Source organism: Chrysemys picta, chromosome 14 (genome assembly GCF_011386835.1).
Source record: "Chrysemys picta bellii isolate R12L10 chromosome 14, ASM1138683v2, whole genome shotgun sequence".
Lineage (NCBI taxonomy): Eukaryota > Metazoa > Chordata > Testudines > Emydidae > Chrysemys > Chrysemys picta.
Window position 1 is genome coordinate 224,265 of NC_088804.1, and position 15,415 is coordinate 239,679.

Here is a 15,415-nt window from a genome sequence, read left to right on the forward strand (position 1 = left end):
GCCAGGGCTTCTCTCAGCAGCCTGGAAGCCCAGCCCCCCATCAGCCTGTCAAGCAGGTGGGCAGGCGGGCGAGCTGGCAGGGAGCCAAGCAGTTTTCCGTGCGAAACCTGCCTGCTTTCTGTCTGAAGGTTTGTCCAAATCGACGTGTTCCCACGAAACGTTTGGATTTTGACAAGCTGGCAATTTCTGATGGAAAAACAGTTCCACTGGCAAATTCTGACCAGCGCCTCTCCTGACCGCATAGCTCCCTGCATCTTTGCTGAGCGTGGAATCAGAATGGACTTGACACCGGTGGTTGTGCCCTGGGATGCCATCTCAGGCCAGCTCCCCCAGTGCTCCGGCGCTCACATTCTCGTAGTGGTGACGTCTGACCCTGGGGAGATGAAAGGCCTCTGCAGGTTGTTTCCTGCAGTGTGAGCTTTGGCTGCAGGCTTCTGTCCCCAGCCATGGCACGAAGGAATCTGTCTAGCCAGGCTGGGCGTCCTCCCTCATCTGTGGTCAGAGGTCACACGGGCCCTTCCAGTGACAAGGTGGCAGCATCTGGCCCTGGGAAAACAGACATCTGCTGTGTGCTCACCCCAGAGATTTCTTTCTTTCTGCAAACTGAAGAGGCCTCTGTCCTGTAGCCTCAGCAGAGGCTGCGAGGAGGCCAGCAGGCCCTGTGGCCCCCCGCAGACTGGGGGAGGCCCTGACCAGTAGCTCTAAAGGCCAGAAGACCCCACAGGACAGGTGGGGAACGGGACTGTGACGTTATGTTGTTGTTCCATGGTTCCTTTCTCCTCAGCTGAAGAAGAAACTGAGCCCTGAAGCAAGGCACCAGACTGGCTTGTCCGTGCGGCTGACCCAGTATTCACCAGAGCGGGGAGAAGGAACAGTGAGGCTGGTGGGTTCCTTCTTCTAAAAAGAAAACAAATCAGAGCATGTTTTTACATCCGGCTTTTGACTCCCCGGCCAACGGGTGTGAGCATCCCAGGTAGAAAAGTCAGCCTGTAATGCCCGGCTCCTGCTGGCTGCCCCGATGGAGACTCCACTTCCCCTCTCCTCCCCGTAAGGCAGGGGAACTGCCAGCCACTGCCTGGTACTGTCTGCACCCAGCAGCAACACTCCTCTGCCTCCCGCCGCCCTCTCCTCTGCTGAGGTCCCCCGTGCCCTGCCCTGGCACCCTCTCTGCTATGGGGTCAGACACGCGGGGAGAGCAGGGCAGGTCTGTGCCCTCAGCCCCGGGGCTCTCGCACAGAGCTCTGCCCTCAGGCCCAGCCCTGAACATCACGGCGTCAAAGGAGCTTCTCCCACTATCACGGCAGCTCCTCCTGTTGGTGCCCAAAGCCCGGGACTCGCACTCAGCCCCTGAATGCAGGGCCGGCTCCAGGCACCAGCCGACCAAGCACGTGCTTGGGGCGGCACCTGGTAAGGGGTGGCCAATCTTGGGGTGGTGGGTAGTTTTTTTTGTGGGGGGGGAGTTTGGTCGCTGGGGGTGGGGTGGGTTGTTTTTGTTTCGTCGGCTGGGCGTGTAGGGGGCACTGGGGGGTGGGATTCGGCAGCAGTGCTCCGTGGGGCGGGGGTGGCACGGCGGGGCGCTCCGCGGGGGCGGGGGCGGTGTTTGGCAGCACAGCTCGGCGGTGGGGTGTTTGGCGGCGCGGCGCTCGGTGGGAGATATGTGTGGCGGTGGGAGGGTTCAGCCGCACGGCGCGGCACTCCGCGGAGGGAGGGGGGGTGTTCGGTGGCGCTCGGTGGGGGGGGGTTCGACGGCACGGCATTTGGCAGCGCTCCGCGGGGGGGGGGGGGTGTTCGGCTACGCGGCGCTCTGCGGAGGTGGGGTGGCGTCGCGGTGCTGAGGGCGTGTGTTATGGCGGCGCTATGGAGGGCGGCACTCTTTTTTTTCGCTTGGGGCGGCAAAAAAATTAGAGCCAGCCCTGCCTGAGAGTTGGGAACGTTGCAGCACGGCCCAACCCCGGCTGCTGGGAGAGGAAGGCCACCCCACCTCCCTGGCCGGGAGAGCTGCCATGATCCCCCCCATCCGCCAGCCCCAGTTGTTCCCTATGAATTTAAAGATGCGTTAGGCTCCTTGATTTCCTCGGCAGGAACAATGTTCTCATGAGTGTGTGCGCGCGTTCCCCTCCCTGACAAGCATGCAAAGCTGATCCGTCCACGGCCGAGTTCTCAGAACAGTAATGTTCTTCTCTCTCTATTGAGCCCTGATGTATTAGAAGGTAAAACTCCTGTGAAAGGTGCGCTAGTAATGTTCAAAGCCGGCCGGCAATGCAGGTACTGCCACCAGGCTGCACGGTGATTCATCTCAGAGACATCTCATTAATTTAGCAAATACTGCCTGAAAGGAAGAGAGCGTCGGCCACCCAAACTGTTCACACAAATAAAATCCATATCAGACGCCGCTCACCTTTCCGAGGCGGCTTTGCCTTCCCCTCCCCTCTCCTCTGAAATGTGCGTGGATATAGGTGAGTAAGCAAAGGTGCACTCACACACAAACACACCGTGACACATCTATAATCATACAGTGCATCACTCTGTTCCTAGGATCTCAACAAAGTTCACCTCCGCTCATTAAAGGTGACATGCTAAACAATTGGGTTTGAGCTCTTATTTTTTTCTTCTTTATGGTGGATAAAGAAAGCATGAAAAGGCTTTTTTTTTTTAATTGTTTCTTTCTTGTTTTTCACTTTAGACATACCCAGTCTTAGCTTCCCTGTATCTGTTGGTGGGCTCCAGAGGGAGTTTTCTAATCCCTCAAACCAAAGGAGCATGACCACTGAATATTTATCAAAGAGAGCTTTTCTCCCTACTGTGTGTTCGGCATTTGAGTGAAATGGGTGCCAACCAGAACAACCGACCTCCTCCCCATGCACCTGTTTCAAGCAGCCTGACCAAAACCCCCTTCCTTCCTCCCTTGATCACTCAGGTTTCATATCCTTGGTACTTGTGAGAAAGCTGTGCAAATCTGTGATCACACTGAGTGTACTGTGCACGTCTTAGTATACTTCTCTGTCACCCTGTTTGGACTGTAAGTTCTCTGGGGCACAGACTGTGGGTGATAGTTTTGCTTCTCTGGCACAGTAGGACGCTATAACAAGAGACAGGTTTCAGTGTGGTAGCCATGTTAGTCTGTATCAGCAAAAACAACAAGGAGTCCTTGTGGCACCTTAGAGATTAACAAATATATTTGGGCATAAGCTTTCGTGGGCTAGAACCCACTTCATCAGATGACTTCATTAGACTGACCTCCCACTTGGTAAGACAACTCCCATCTTTTCATGTGCTGTGTATATACCTGTTAGTCTCTAAGGTGCCACTAAGGACCATCCCAAACCGCCCCACCATCCGCTCCAATGCAAGGCATTTCTTTACAGCGCCTTCTCTGATATACACACACAGCAACGTGTGTGTGTGTATTATTAAAAAGCCCTCTTGATCGGGCACACTTCTCACCCTTGGGAGAGGACAAGGGAACAAATATGTGATGGGTGTTAGTCATGTAGCGTAATGCACCACTGGAAGGTGCTGTGATACTGTGGTGGTGAACGTGGTATAATGACCTGCACAGAACAGAATAGCACGGGAGTGACACTTGAGGTATGTCTGTACAGCCCCAGCAAAAGTAGGGCCCAGCTGATAATGGTCTTTCAGCACTACCACGAGAGAAACGTTAAATAATAATAAACCGACCTCGTCAACCCAGTAGTTCTGTCGTCACCCATAGAGCCAGCCACGAAAAAAGAAGGGTGGACAAGATCTGCATTTCTAATGTAAAAGCAAATCAAACCCCACAGGGCTTTAACAACAACTACCCTTTATTCAGCAGAAAGAAGCCAAAAGGAACGTGCCCTGTATTTGGTTCCGAGCACAGGTCCCCGTTTGAAGGATGTGCTGACCTCAGGATAGCCGTATAGGTTTGGTTGAGGGCACAGGCCTGGGCGTCAGGACACCTGGGTTCTATTCCTGACCTGCTCTTTAGCTTTGGTCACTTCATTTCTCCGTGCCTCTGTTTCCCCACCCACTTTTTGTCTGTGTAGACTGTAGGCTCTCTGGGGTGGGGCCAATCTCTCATCATGTGTTTGGACAGCGCCTAGCACCAGGGGGCCCTGGTCTCGTTTGTGGCCCCTAAGCCCTACCGAAATGCATTACCTAGGGAGGTGGTGGAGTCTCCTTCCTTGGAGATTTTTAAGTCCCGGCTTGACAAAGCCCTGGCTGGGATGATTTAGTTGGGAATTGGTCCTGCTTTGAGCAGGGAGTTGGACTAGATGACCTCCTGAGGTGCCTTCCAACCCTGATATTCTATGATTCTATGATTCTATGACTGTCCTCTGCGCACAAACCCTAGCCTCTCCCCTGCCCCCCACATCTCCCTGAGCCTCCCTCCTGCCTCCCTTAGCCTCCTTCCTGTCCCCATCCCCCTGTACCCCCCTCAGCCTCCCTCGGCTCCCCACAACCCGGCCCCCTTAACCTTCCCCCACATTCTTCTGCCCCCTGCCCCCACATGCCCTGCACCTCCCTCAGCCGCTCTTATATCCCACATGATCACCTCCAACCCCCTCAGCCTCCCCTCTGCCCCATCCCCATGCCCCCCTCAGCCTTCCCCCTGCCCCCCACACTCCCTGGCCCCCTCAGCCTTCTCCCTGCCCCCCACACCCACTACCCCTGTCAGCGTTCTCCCTGCACACTCTGTCTCCCTCATGCCCATATCCCTCTGTCCCCCTCAGCCTGCCCCCTATCCCTGCCCCCACATCCCCCTGCAACCCGCTCAGCCTTCCCCCGACATCCCCTCACAGTCCCCATGCGCTGTCCAGGCCCTGAACCATGGCCTCAGCCAGTCTGCCTGTGGGCTCGGCTTCAGCCTCCTGGAGCCCAGCGGGAGGTGGCAGCCAGCGTCAGGAGGGCAGCCTGCCTGCCACATGCAGACAGAGCGTGGGGACGGGGCGGCCCTCGCGCAGGCCTCAGCCCCGCTGGCAGCAGTGGGAGATGGCGCCATTTTGATGAAGGGACAATTGGCGCCTTTGGCCACGTTTCCATGGGACAGGTGAGAAGCTCCCACAATCCCGAGTCACAATCAGAGCGCGAGGGCGGCCGCGCTGCTGCCCCTGTTGTGCATGGGGTCAGCCCAGCACGCCCAGCTGATGGGGGTGATCCTGTCACGGAGTGTGGGGGGACTCAGGGCCCTGCACCCCCGGCTTCCTGCGATTCACCATGACTCTCAGCCAGCCAGTAAAGCAGAAGGTTTATTTAGACGACAGGGACACAGTTCAAGACAGGTCCCGCAGGCACAGAAAACAGGACCCCCTCAGTTAGGTCCATCTTGGGGTCCTCGGGCACCCCAGCCCCCTTGGGAGGTCAGAGCCCTGTCTGCCTCCCAGCCATTCCACCAGCCAGCTCCTGAAACTCTCCCTTCAGCGACCCCTTCCCACAGCCTTTGTTCAGTTTCCCGGGCAAAGGTGTCACCTGGCCTCTAACCCCTTCCTGGGTTCTCATGTTATATGCTCAGGTATTCTCCGGTCAGTCTTCCATCCCCCAATGCAGACTATCCCAGCCACACTCCCCTGTCAGCATTCAAAGACCACAGTAAGAACAGTCCCAATTCGTTACAGATGCGTAGCCAGAATCAGCCAGAATCCACTGGAAGCTGCTTTACCAGTTTGTTGGGGCAGCCAGACTTATGGGGCCGGCTGCAGCTGGCATTCGGGGTGTGCGGGCGGGGGGGAGGAGGCAGCATGAATTGCATGTGGGAGATTCATTCGTTGTTTGTGTGACAGCACAAACTCCCCCTCGTCCCAAAACCTGGTCCCCAAATGAGCAGACTGGAGCACATCACACTAAGCAAACTGGTGCCACGTGCAACAAAATAAACAGGTCCCATCTCGTGTCCTTTGTTGCACATTTCGATGGCGTGTGCCAGGTGCTGGCAGGTTGCAGGGTCGAGAAGCGTGCATGCGGGTGAACCGCCTGGGTGCTCTTTTCCAGAACTATACGGACGTGGAGCTGTTCCCTCTAATGCACCAGTTCCTGCCCCCTGTATCCCAGCCAGAGAGCTGGGACACAGAGAGCAGCTGCCTTGACAGTCGCTGAATGAATCCAGTTTGATCCTCTTCCCTGTGGGACAGATGCAGCAGCAGCGCAGTCTCGCTCCAGCCCATCCCACTCAGGTATCTCCTCACCCGGCCGTGACCGGTCGGGACAATGGTGGGAGCAGGGGTTCAGTCTCTGTAACCTCACGTGCTAAGCAGGGGTTAGTGATACCAAATGGAACTGAAAGTCCGAGGGGGGTGGGGAGAGGGGTTCCCACCGGGTGTGTGGGTTTGGTGAAAGGTGCCTACAAAACGTTGGGTCTGCCCAGTGCTTAAAGACAGAGCTGACCGGACTCAGCTGGAAGTCCTGGTTTCTTCTCAGTGATCCCTAGAGCTGAAAACACTGTTAAGCCGGTTTGCCTGGGCACCATAGAGCCGGTGCTGTGGTGAAAGACAGTACAGGGGGGAGCAGCAGGGAGGTTCCCCCTAGCCAGGGAAGTCACTAAGAGCTGGACTCACTCCGGGCTGGAGGCCCCTCACAGCATGGCATCGCAGCTCCAGGCAGAGACGGCAGCATGGAGCAGCAGCGGTGCAGAGCAGAGGCAGAGGCATCACTGGCCCACCCCTTCTCTCCCTGGGGCAGGAGGCGAACCCCCACCCCGAACATCCCCTGAACTCTCAAACTCTGCTGAGCTGCGCCCGTAAACTGGGTGAGGGCTAGCAGAGGGAAAATGGGAGGGGTGTGCCAAAGGGACATTCGTCCATTGGACTCTCTCATCCCAAGCTGGGAAACTGAGGCAAGGGACTGCTGCCCAATGGATTGTAGGGTGGGCATTTCACTCACAGTTCACATACTGCTGAGTCACTCTTGTGGTGGTTTCCCCAGTTCATGCTGCGTTTCTTTCTCCTCTAAATAAAAGTTCTCGTGTGTTAGACACAGACTCAGTGCTCGCGACGGGGGAACAGCTGCCTGTTAAGGGGCGTGCTGGTCAGTTTCCCAGATTTCTGGAGGGGCGCTCCAGCTGGTTCTGCTTTGCAATGCTAAGAGGAACCCCGAGATCCTGATTCTCGTCCTTGTCACTGCCAATACCACCTGGCACAAGCGTTACACCCCCATCGCGTTCTGCACAACCCCCGTTCCTGCCATCTCCTCTGGCTTGATCCTCTCCATTTAGTGCGTCCTTCGTCTGGAAGGCCGATGGTACGGTAATGCCGCAGAGTCCCACTGAGAAATTAAATCCCTGGCTCACACCTGCCCGGCTTCAGAAACGTTGGCGTTCTCGGGGAGGAGGGAGGGAGCCCAAGAAATCTGGTATCTGCAGTAAATAAAGGCTGGGCAGACGTTCCGGAGGGGGCTTCCTCCCTGCCCACAGGCCAGGCTTGAGGCCAGCGGTTGAGAAAGCAAGATAAGCTGGGTGTGGAGTGGCGCTTTCCCCATAAAGGCATGGAGCCCCGGCTCTGGTTTCTGATGTGGAAGTGGGACGCTTCAGGTTGCTAACTCGCCCGCTCAGCTGCAGCGTTGGGATGGGTGAGTTTTATTGAAATGCCCAGTATTTCACACAGCCTGGAGATGTAGGGCCAGAGCCTGGTGGTGGGCACCAGAGCCCCAGGCGGTGTAGGCACGTGGGGGAGGTGCAGTGGCAGGGCATGCTATGTGGCCCCTGTGGGACACCATGTGCCCTGAGTGCCCGGGCACAGGAAGGAACGTGCCCAGACAGACACAGTAACTACCGCATAGAGAGGGGCAGCCTGCACTCCTCTCAGTGCCGCCCCTCAGCCCGGGCAGGTGCACAAGGGGGAGGGGAGCCCTGGTGCATCCTCTGCTTTCCCGACCCTGCCTGGCCGAGGCACAAGGGATGGGGGCGCAGTGAGGTACATGCTGCTTTTCCTTTGAAACGGAGCAGCATTTCCCCCAGCAAGTGCATGCTGCAGCATGAGCCTGGCTAGCTAGGAGTCTGGCAGTGCCTCCTGGTGAGTAAAGAGTGCCCCCGGGGCCATGGGGTACCAGGATCCTGGCGGGGATCCCCTGCCCAGCTCTCTGCTGGACCCTAGGCAGGAATCCTCCCGCCCTGCCCCAGGTACCTTTGGGCATTGGGGCCAAAGTACTTTAGAACACAAAGGAAACTAGCATAAACCATGTTTTAAAAATGGGGAAACTGAGGTATGGTGCAGTGTAATGAGTTTTCCAAGGTCACAGGTCGAACTCAGGCCCTCTGTGTCTTAGACTATTACAGTGTGTGAATGGCTGCTAGCTGGCAGCATCCCCGCTCCTCTGGGGCGTCAGGAGAAGGGGAGGCGTGTTTTCAAGGATTAGTGACTCCAGATTGTTATTTCACTTCAGTTCCAAACATTGTAGTTCTGGCTTGTCAGACTCACTGAAATCCTTCTCCTTTAAAGCTTTAAACCCTTTGCCTGCCATGGGTTACGCCTCTCTCCTCCCTCTCACTATGATACCTGAGATTGCTGGCAGCGTGTCACAGTTACTTGGGCTGTGACATTGTCTGAAGAATTTGGGGTCCAGGCAGCTCCAAAAAGAAGGTGTTTCCAATGAAATCTGTCTGGGGATCATGTCTGGGCAAAGTGTTTCCATTGCAACAGTGTGTTTCGGTGTGTCGTTTACACGGTGTTCTCTCTCTCTCTCTCTAATTCATTTGCACGTGTAAGCAGAGTCAGGATGAGCTCTACCCTGACATCTGGTGGTGAATTATGGTGAGTGTGGAAAAGAACTCCAGGGGCTGATCTTTGCATAGGCACACCCACCCGCCTGGCATGAAACAACAGCAACTCAAAGTGGTTACTTTGGCTGGTGTGGGATCCCCAGTTTTCTCTGTTATTGGGACAGGAAGAATAAAGTTTTGTTACCCTGATTCTGTGAATCAAGGCCAGTGAAACTGTTGTTTGACAGAAGGACTGAGTGAGTCCTTCACCATTACCTAAGTAGCACTTGCTTGACAAGGGGCATGGGTTACAAAACCTAGTGAATAGAGAGAGAATGGGGACAGGTGTTTGCATCTGATGGTATCCTTCCCCCCCCCCCCCCCCCCCCCCCCCCCCCCCCCCCCCCCCCCGAGGGTTGAAACACCAATTGCATTAGTGCCTCTCTCCACTGTTGAATATCAGAGCTAACTTTGATTCCATTAGAAGTCTAGTTACAGGCTGCTGAGCTGAATTCACTTTGGGCCAATGGTGCACTACACTGGGGCTCCCCTACTATGAGCTGAACTCACAAAAGAGCTGAAGTTATTAAGAGCTGAGATCACTGAGGCTGTGTTAACTAGTGGGGGAACCTGAAGCTATATTGCTAAGCGGCTGGTGGAGCAGCTAGCAGAGTGGAGCCTTGCGGGGACGGTTGGAGTGGAGCTGAGCGACTCACAGGTCGGTGAGCAGAGCAGAGCGGCTGGAGGAACAGCTAGCAGAGCAGAGCGGAGCCTTGTGGGAGTGGCCCAAGGTCGGCTGAAGTGGAGCAGAGCTGACCTGCTCACAGGTCGGTGAGCAGAGTGGAGCAGCTGCCAGAGCAGTTCGTGGGACGGCGGGAGCAGCTCACGGGGCAGCTGGTGGAGTGGAGCGGCTCGTGGTGAAGGCTGCGGCGGAACCCCGTCGGCCTCGGATCACGTAAGGTGCCCCTTAACACCCTGCGTGCCCCCCCCGAACTCTGGGGCTGCACTGACTAGGGACAGAGACTTTGGGGGGGTTGTTGGACTTTTGGGACTTTGGTGATCCTTGGGTTGCTGGTTTCAAGAACCCAAGGGAAAGGACACAGCCCAACTTGCTGGGGGGGGGGGGGGGTTTGTGTTATGAATCCTGTTTGTGGTGTTTTTCCAATTTAATGCTGATGTCGTTTACCTCATGTTATTAAACATTTTCTGTTACACTCAGACTCCGTGCTTGCGAGAGGGGAAGTATTGCCTCTTAGAGGCACCCAGGGGGTGGTATGTAATTGTCCCAGGTCACTGGGTGGGGGCTCGAGCCGGTTTTGCATTGCGTTATTGAAACGGAACCCCTAGATACAGAACCCGACCCTTGTTGCTGCCAACTTAGATGGGCAGAAGGGTTACACACGTTTGTATCACGGTCACTTTTGGGGTTAGTTGTGGACTTTCTAACTTTGCAACACCACATGAATACAATGATGGCTGACAGAAAGCACGGTGCCGGACTCCAGTGCGGCTTTAGCCTGTTCTGGTTTGACACACACACACACACCCTGCCCGGCCCGCCCCGCCCCGCCCCACCCCGACTCACCCCACAAAAAGCTGCCATTTTGCAACTGTTATGGGCCGGCAGCAGCTATAATCAAACTTGGGACCTCTGGAACTTCACACGTGAGCCTCTGCTGTAGGGTTCTTAACCTATTTACCATTGGGGGCTGCATATGCAGTGCTCTGCGTTCTGTGGGCTGTAGCTACACAAGATGTAATACCAGGGCCGGGATAGATATACCTGGGTGGGAGGGCGGGGGGTGAATGAGCCGGTTTCTGGCCAAGAGTCTGGATTGCTCTGGGCTGCTGATCCCGGCAAGGTCATTGTGAATCCCTGCGCTGAGTGCTGAAGGTGGCCTGGGAAAAGCATGTGTGGGGAGGGGGAGGGGTGTCTATGTTAATCCCGGCTGAAATAAATGGCCATGCCCTTGCTAGGGCAGCGCTTACAGTGCACCCCTCAGGGACCCAGCTCCATTTTGAACTCTTTTTGGCCAGGACTGTGGCCCCTGGCGACTCTGCCCACTTTAAGCCTGGCCTGAGCTGGGCCCACAGAACAGCTGCAGTGTCAGCAGCGTGTCCCCCTCTGGGCTGCTGGGCTGCAGTGCAGGGGGCAGCATGCCTGGCGTGGGGCACACAGCAGCCCTGGGCCCCCAGGGCCGGCTTTAGGCCGATTCAGCCGATTCGGCTGAATTGGGCCCCGCGCCAAGAGGGCCCCGCGCTGCAGCTGTCCGCCCCGCCCCCAGCTCACTTCCCCCTCCTCCCCTCCCCTGCACGACGAAGCAGGGGCGGGCCAGGAGCATGAGGTAAGCTGGGGTGGGGGCGGGAGAAGGGCTCCGGGGACGCGCGGCGCGTTCCCGCAGGCCCCAGCAGCTCTGGCCCGGCTTGGCTCCAGCCCGGGGCCCGGCTCCGGCCCGGCCTGGTCCCCGCGGCTCGGGTCCCCCCCATCCCCCCCGGTGCGGCTTCCGCGGCGCGGCTCGGATTCCCCCCCCCCCCGGCGCAGCCTCCCCGGCGCGGCTCGGGTCCCCCCCGTCCCCCCCCGCGGCGCGGCGCAGCACGGCTCGGGTCTCCCCCCCCCCTGTCCCCGCGGCGCGGCTCGGGTCTCCCCCCCCCCCGTCCCCGCGGCGCGGGTCTCCCCTCCCCCCGTCCCCGCGGCGCGGCTCGGGTTCCCCCCCCCCGTCCCCGTGGCGCGGCTTGTGTCCCCCCCCCCGTCCCTGTCCCCGCGGCTCGGGTCCCCCCCCCGTCCCTGTCCCCGCGGCTCGGCTCCCCGTCCCCGCAGCGCGGCGGGGCTCGGGTCCCCCCGTCCCCCCCCCCCGCGGCGCGGCTCGGGTCCCCCCGTCCCCCCGCGGCGCGGCGGGGCTCGGGTCCCCCCGTCCCGTCCCCCCGCGGCGCGGCTCAGGTCCCCCCCGTCCCGTCCCCCCGCGGCGCGGCTCGGGTCCCCCCGTTCCCCCCCCGCGGTGCGGCGGGGCTCGGGTCCCCCCGTTCCCCCCCCCGCGGCGTGGCGGGGCTCGGGTCCCCCCGTCCCCCCACGGCGCGGCGGGGCTCGGGTCCCCCCGTCCCCCCACGGCGCGGCTCGGGTCCCCCCGTCCCCGTCCCCCCCTGCGGCGCGGCGCGGGTCCCCCCGTCCCGTCCCCCCGCGGCGCGGCTCGGGTCCCCCCGTCCCCCCCCCCCCCTGCGGCGCGGCTCAGGTCCTGGGGGCGGGGCTTGCAGCAAGCCCCGCCCCCAGGAATCGGGCCCCGCTCTTGCTAAAGCCGGCCCTGTGGGCCCCTCTCACCTGGCACTCATCTGAGGGGGGCAGAGCCCTGCCGGAGGCTGCCCAGCTGCTGTCTCTGTGTGGGTGAGCGGGCACTGCCCCTCCGGCTGGTGGTAGTGACTGTGGACGGGGGGAGCTGGGACAGAGGGAGTTGCTTCAAGCAGCACTCCCCTTGCAGCGGTGCAGCGCGGGGAGAGAGGCAGCAGCTCCTTCCCCACCACAGGGAGCGCTCCAGCCGGCCCTGACCCACCCGGGAGCCAGGCAATCGGAGCCGCAATCTTTGAATGGTTTTTACCATGCAGCTGGGTCCCAGCTGTGTGCTAATCGGACCGGCTGTAGAGATGGAGACAGTGGCCGGGCCGGGGGAGAGGTGAATGGTGGGCTTCACCCCGTCTCCAGAGACTTGGGCCCACCACCCCCATGCTGAGCCCCTTTGAACATCCAGCCATGTCCTGCGGTGCCTACCTGGGCGCTGAGCTCTTCTGAAAATCTGGCCCAGTAGTTGAGCCCTCTGAAAACTCTGGCCTTAGCGTCTAAGGGTAACATTTTCAAGAGTGGCTAAGTCACTTAAGTGCCTAAATCCCAGTGACTTCTAGTGGGATTTAGGCACTTGTGAAACTCTCTCCTGGTATCATGTCCAGTGGTTTCTGTCCCCTGCAGGGTTCCAGTCCAGCTCTCTCGTGCTTCTGTCTGCGCTGTCCATGATGGCGCTCCTTTGCGTAGCCCCCGTGCAGGGCAACGGGGCCCAGGCCCACAAGAAGGTCGAGAGGGGTGAGTAGAGAACCTGTCGGAGAGCTTCTATCATCTGCCATATCCGAGATCAGGGCATCGTGGGCCTGATTCTGTTCCTCTCCCCCATGCCGGGGTCACCCCTAGATCCACTTATCCACTGAATGCACCTTCCAGCCCCCCCGCCAGCACTGGGCCCAAAGAAACGCTGAGTTCTCCAAGGGGATCGCAAGGCCGGCCTGCGCTAGTGAGCCCACTACTCCCATTCGCAGGCCTCCAGCGCCTGGGAATGGGCCAGCCGGGGTGGGGGAGGTGCTGCTCGACTGGCTGTTTGCTTTACACAGCTTCGTTATCCCTTTCTCCGGTAACGGCTGCCAAGCCGCCGGCAGTGACTGAAGAGCGCTGGTGCCAACCGCAGGGCAGCGTTTGGGAACCAGGCACCCCCCCCAAATTGGCTGGGAGTTCTACCCTTCTATCTCACCAACTCCTATACTAGGGCTAGCCCCGGCTAACAGCTGGGGATCTCTCGCTCATGCCTAGAAGCCTTGCCCCCAGAGTCCAGGCAGCAGGGAGAGCCAGTTCCTCCTTGTCAGGGGTTTTCATTCCCTTCTCCCCACACCTCCAGCGGCTCTGGGAGCTGCTCAGGGGCTTGCCCAGGCAGGCCAGGGGCCGAACCAGCTCCAGAGGTGGCCCTGAGCCCCTGCCCCCGCAGTGCTCAGCAGCTCCTCCCCCTCGGCTCAGCTATGGGGGAGGGGCACACAGGGGGATTGTCTGGGGGGTAGGGGAGCTGGGGGGCTCAGGCTCGAGGGAGGACCCTGGGGAGGGGAGGGGCAGTATAACCACAGTGCTCTCATTCTACCAGGATAGTTCGGGACAATTTCCGCCCCAAAGACAAGCCCCTCGATAGGATGTCTGGAATTTTCAAAGGCACCACAGGGAGTTGGGTGCCTAAATCCCACTGAATTCCAATCACAGTCGGGTGTCAAACTCCCTTAGGCTCTTTGAAAACTCCCATTTAAATTGTCACTGATGGATTTCATAATTGACATTCGCTGAGATGGATCTGGCAGCGTCTCCCCCACCCTCCCCAAACGATTTCTTCAGCAGTACGGACTCAGGAAGGATACAGAGCCTTGGTTTACACTTGATTCATCTCTTCAAGGTTTCTTCAAAACCAGCAGAGCAAGAAACTATTCTTATTTTATTTTATTGGTAAAATGAAAGTGTAAGATCTGGAGCCGGATTCTGTGGCCAGGAATGGCCGGGGCGGATTCTGTGGCTGTAGTATTGTGAAATACACAGGACCTGCCTCTAAAACCCAGCCTCCAGTTACCCCAGGCTGATTTGATCGAGCTAGCTAGCGCTCACTCCCCCACCCCCACCTGCCCCCTTAACCTGATGTTCATGGCATTTCAGGATTCCCCAAAGACTGCAGCAACATTCCCAGGGACAGTCCCAGCGGCATCCATGTCATCCAGCCGGCAGGCTCTCCCCCTCGAGTGGTGTGGTGTGACATGGACACCGAAGGCAAAGGCTGGACCATTGTCCAGAGAAATTCTCACAACACAGATATCACCTGGAAGGAGTCCTGGAGCACCTACAAGTACGGCTTTGGGAACGTGCAGCAGGATTACTGGCTGGGCAACGAGTACCTGTCCCTGCTCACGCGGCATACAGAGTCCTGCTTCTCCAAACACAGCAGGAACCAACAGCAGGGATTAGCCTCCCTGCTCTCAGCTCCAAGCCTTTTTAGCCAGCTCCTGGCCCAAAAGCTCTCTATGCTCCTCCCACGATCACACCATGCTCACAGGCTCTGCTCGGCTTTCCTGCTCTGCCTCCGTGTCCTGGCTGCACTGCCCGGCTTGTCTCTGTCACACACGCACCAGCTCAGAACGATACTCGGTGGCATCCTCTGCCCACCTGGGGCTAGTTTCTGGGCACACGCCATCATGGCTTGTTCTACACGAGGCCCCCTTACCTGTTGCTTCCAGCTGTCTTAAATGAAGAGTGCATCCTCACAGCTGTGTCAATGAGATTTTAACTCCACCCATAACATGGTATAATCCAGCTCCTAGCAGTGTATTTATCTGTCAGGCTGACGTCCTCTGAGCATCTCTGAGCATTTCCTGCCTGTTTGGCTTCAGTCACTTCAATCAAAGTTCATTGTGACCAGATGCTGAACACCATAAATGCTAACAGCCAGGGGCAGGAGCACCCCCGCCCCCCCCCCCCCCCCCCGCCCCCGAACAGGGAAAGAACAGGCTAAAGAACAAGTCAGCTGGGCCGGATGAAGTTCACCCTCGGGCAGGGCTCCCAAATCGTGGGCTGTAGCCCAAAGATGGGCCATGACGTAGTCCTGGCTGGTCCACTGGCAGGGGTGAAGATGGGGGGGAATGTGAAGGGGCATTGCCCCCCCCCCCCAAACTGCATCTTTCCAGTCCCCTCCTGACCATGGCCCTTCAGTGCATCCCCAGGACACAAGGCCCTGTCTAATTGGCCTTCCTGACAGAGCCTGCGTGGAGAGCGTGCGTAGGGGGGAGTTTGGGGTGCAGACGGGGGGAGGGGGTTGCTATTTTGCAGTTGGGAGTATCAGGGACCCCGCCCCCCCCCCGTGCACTAAGCTGTTCCCTCCATCTCGGTTGCTGGTGGTGAGGTGGGGGTGTGCTGTTTTGCAGTGGGGGAGCGGGGGATCCCCCTGCCCAGGGCACTGACCTCTCCCCTTC

General features: G+C 58.6%; 1 protein-coding gene across 3 annotated transcripts in view; it reads left to right on the plus strand.

Moving 5' to 3' along the window:
- LOC135975714 (angiopoietin-related protein 4-like) overlaps window positions 1–14,931 on the plus strand; it is a 136,603-nt gene extending 121,672 nt beyond the window's left edge. Inside the window, exons 1-3 of one of the 3 annotated variants that reach the window (XM_065567761.1) lie at window positions 7,390–7,542; window positions 12,624–12,734; window positions 14,109–14,931. In XM_065567761.1, coding sequence (XP_065423833.1) covers window positions 7,539–7,542; window positions 12,624–12,734; window positions 14,109–14,692 — 699 coding nt within the window. In that variant the 5' untranslated portion in view covers window positions 7,390–7,538 and the 3' untranslated portion in view covers window positions 14,693–14,931. Of the gene's footprint in view, window positions 1–7,389; window positions 7,543–9,091; window positions 9,627–12,623; window positions 12,735–14,108 lie in introns of those variants that run through there. The other 2 variants (XR_010592713.1, XM_065567760.1) reach the window with 2 other exon arrangements.
- Window positions 14,932–15,415: the final 484 nt, after the last annotated feature.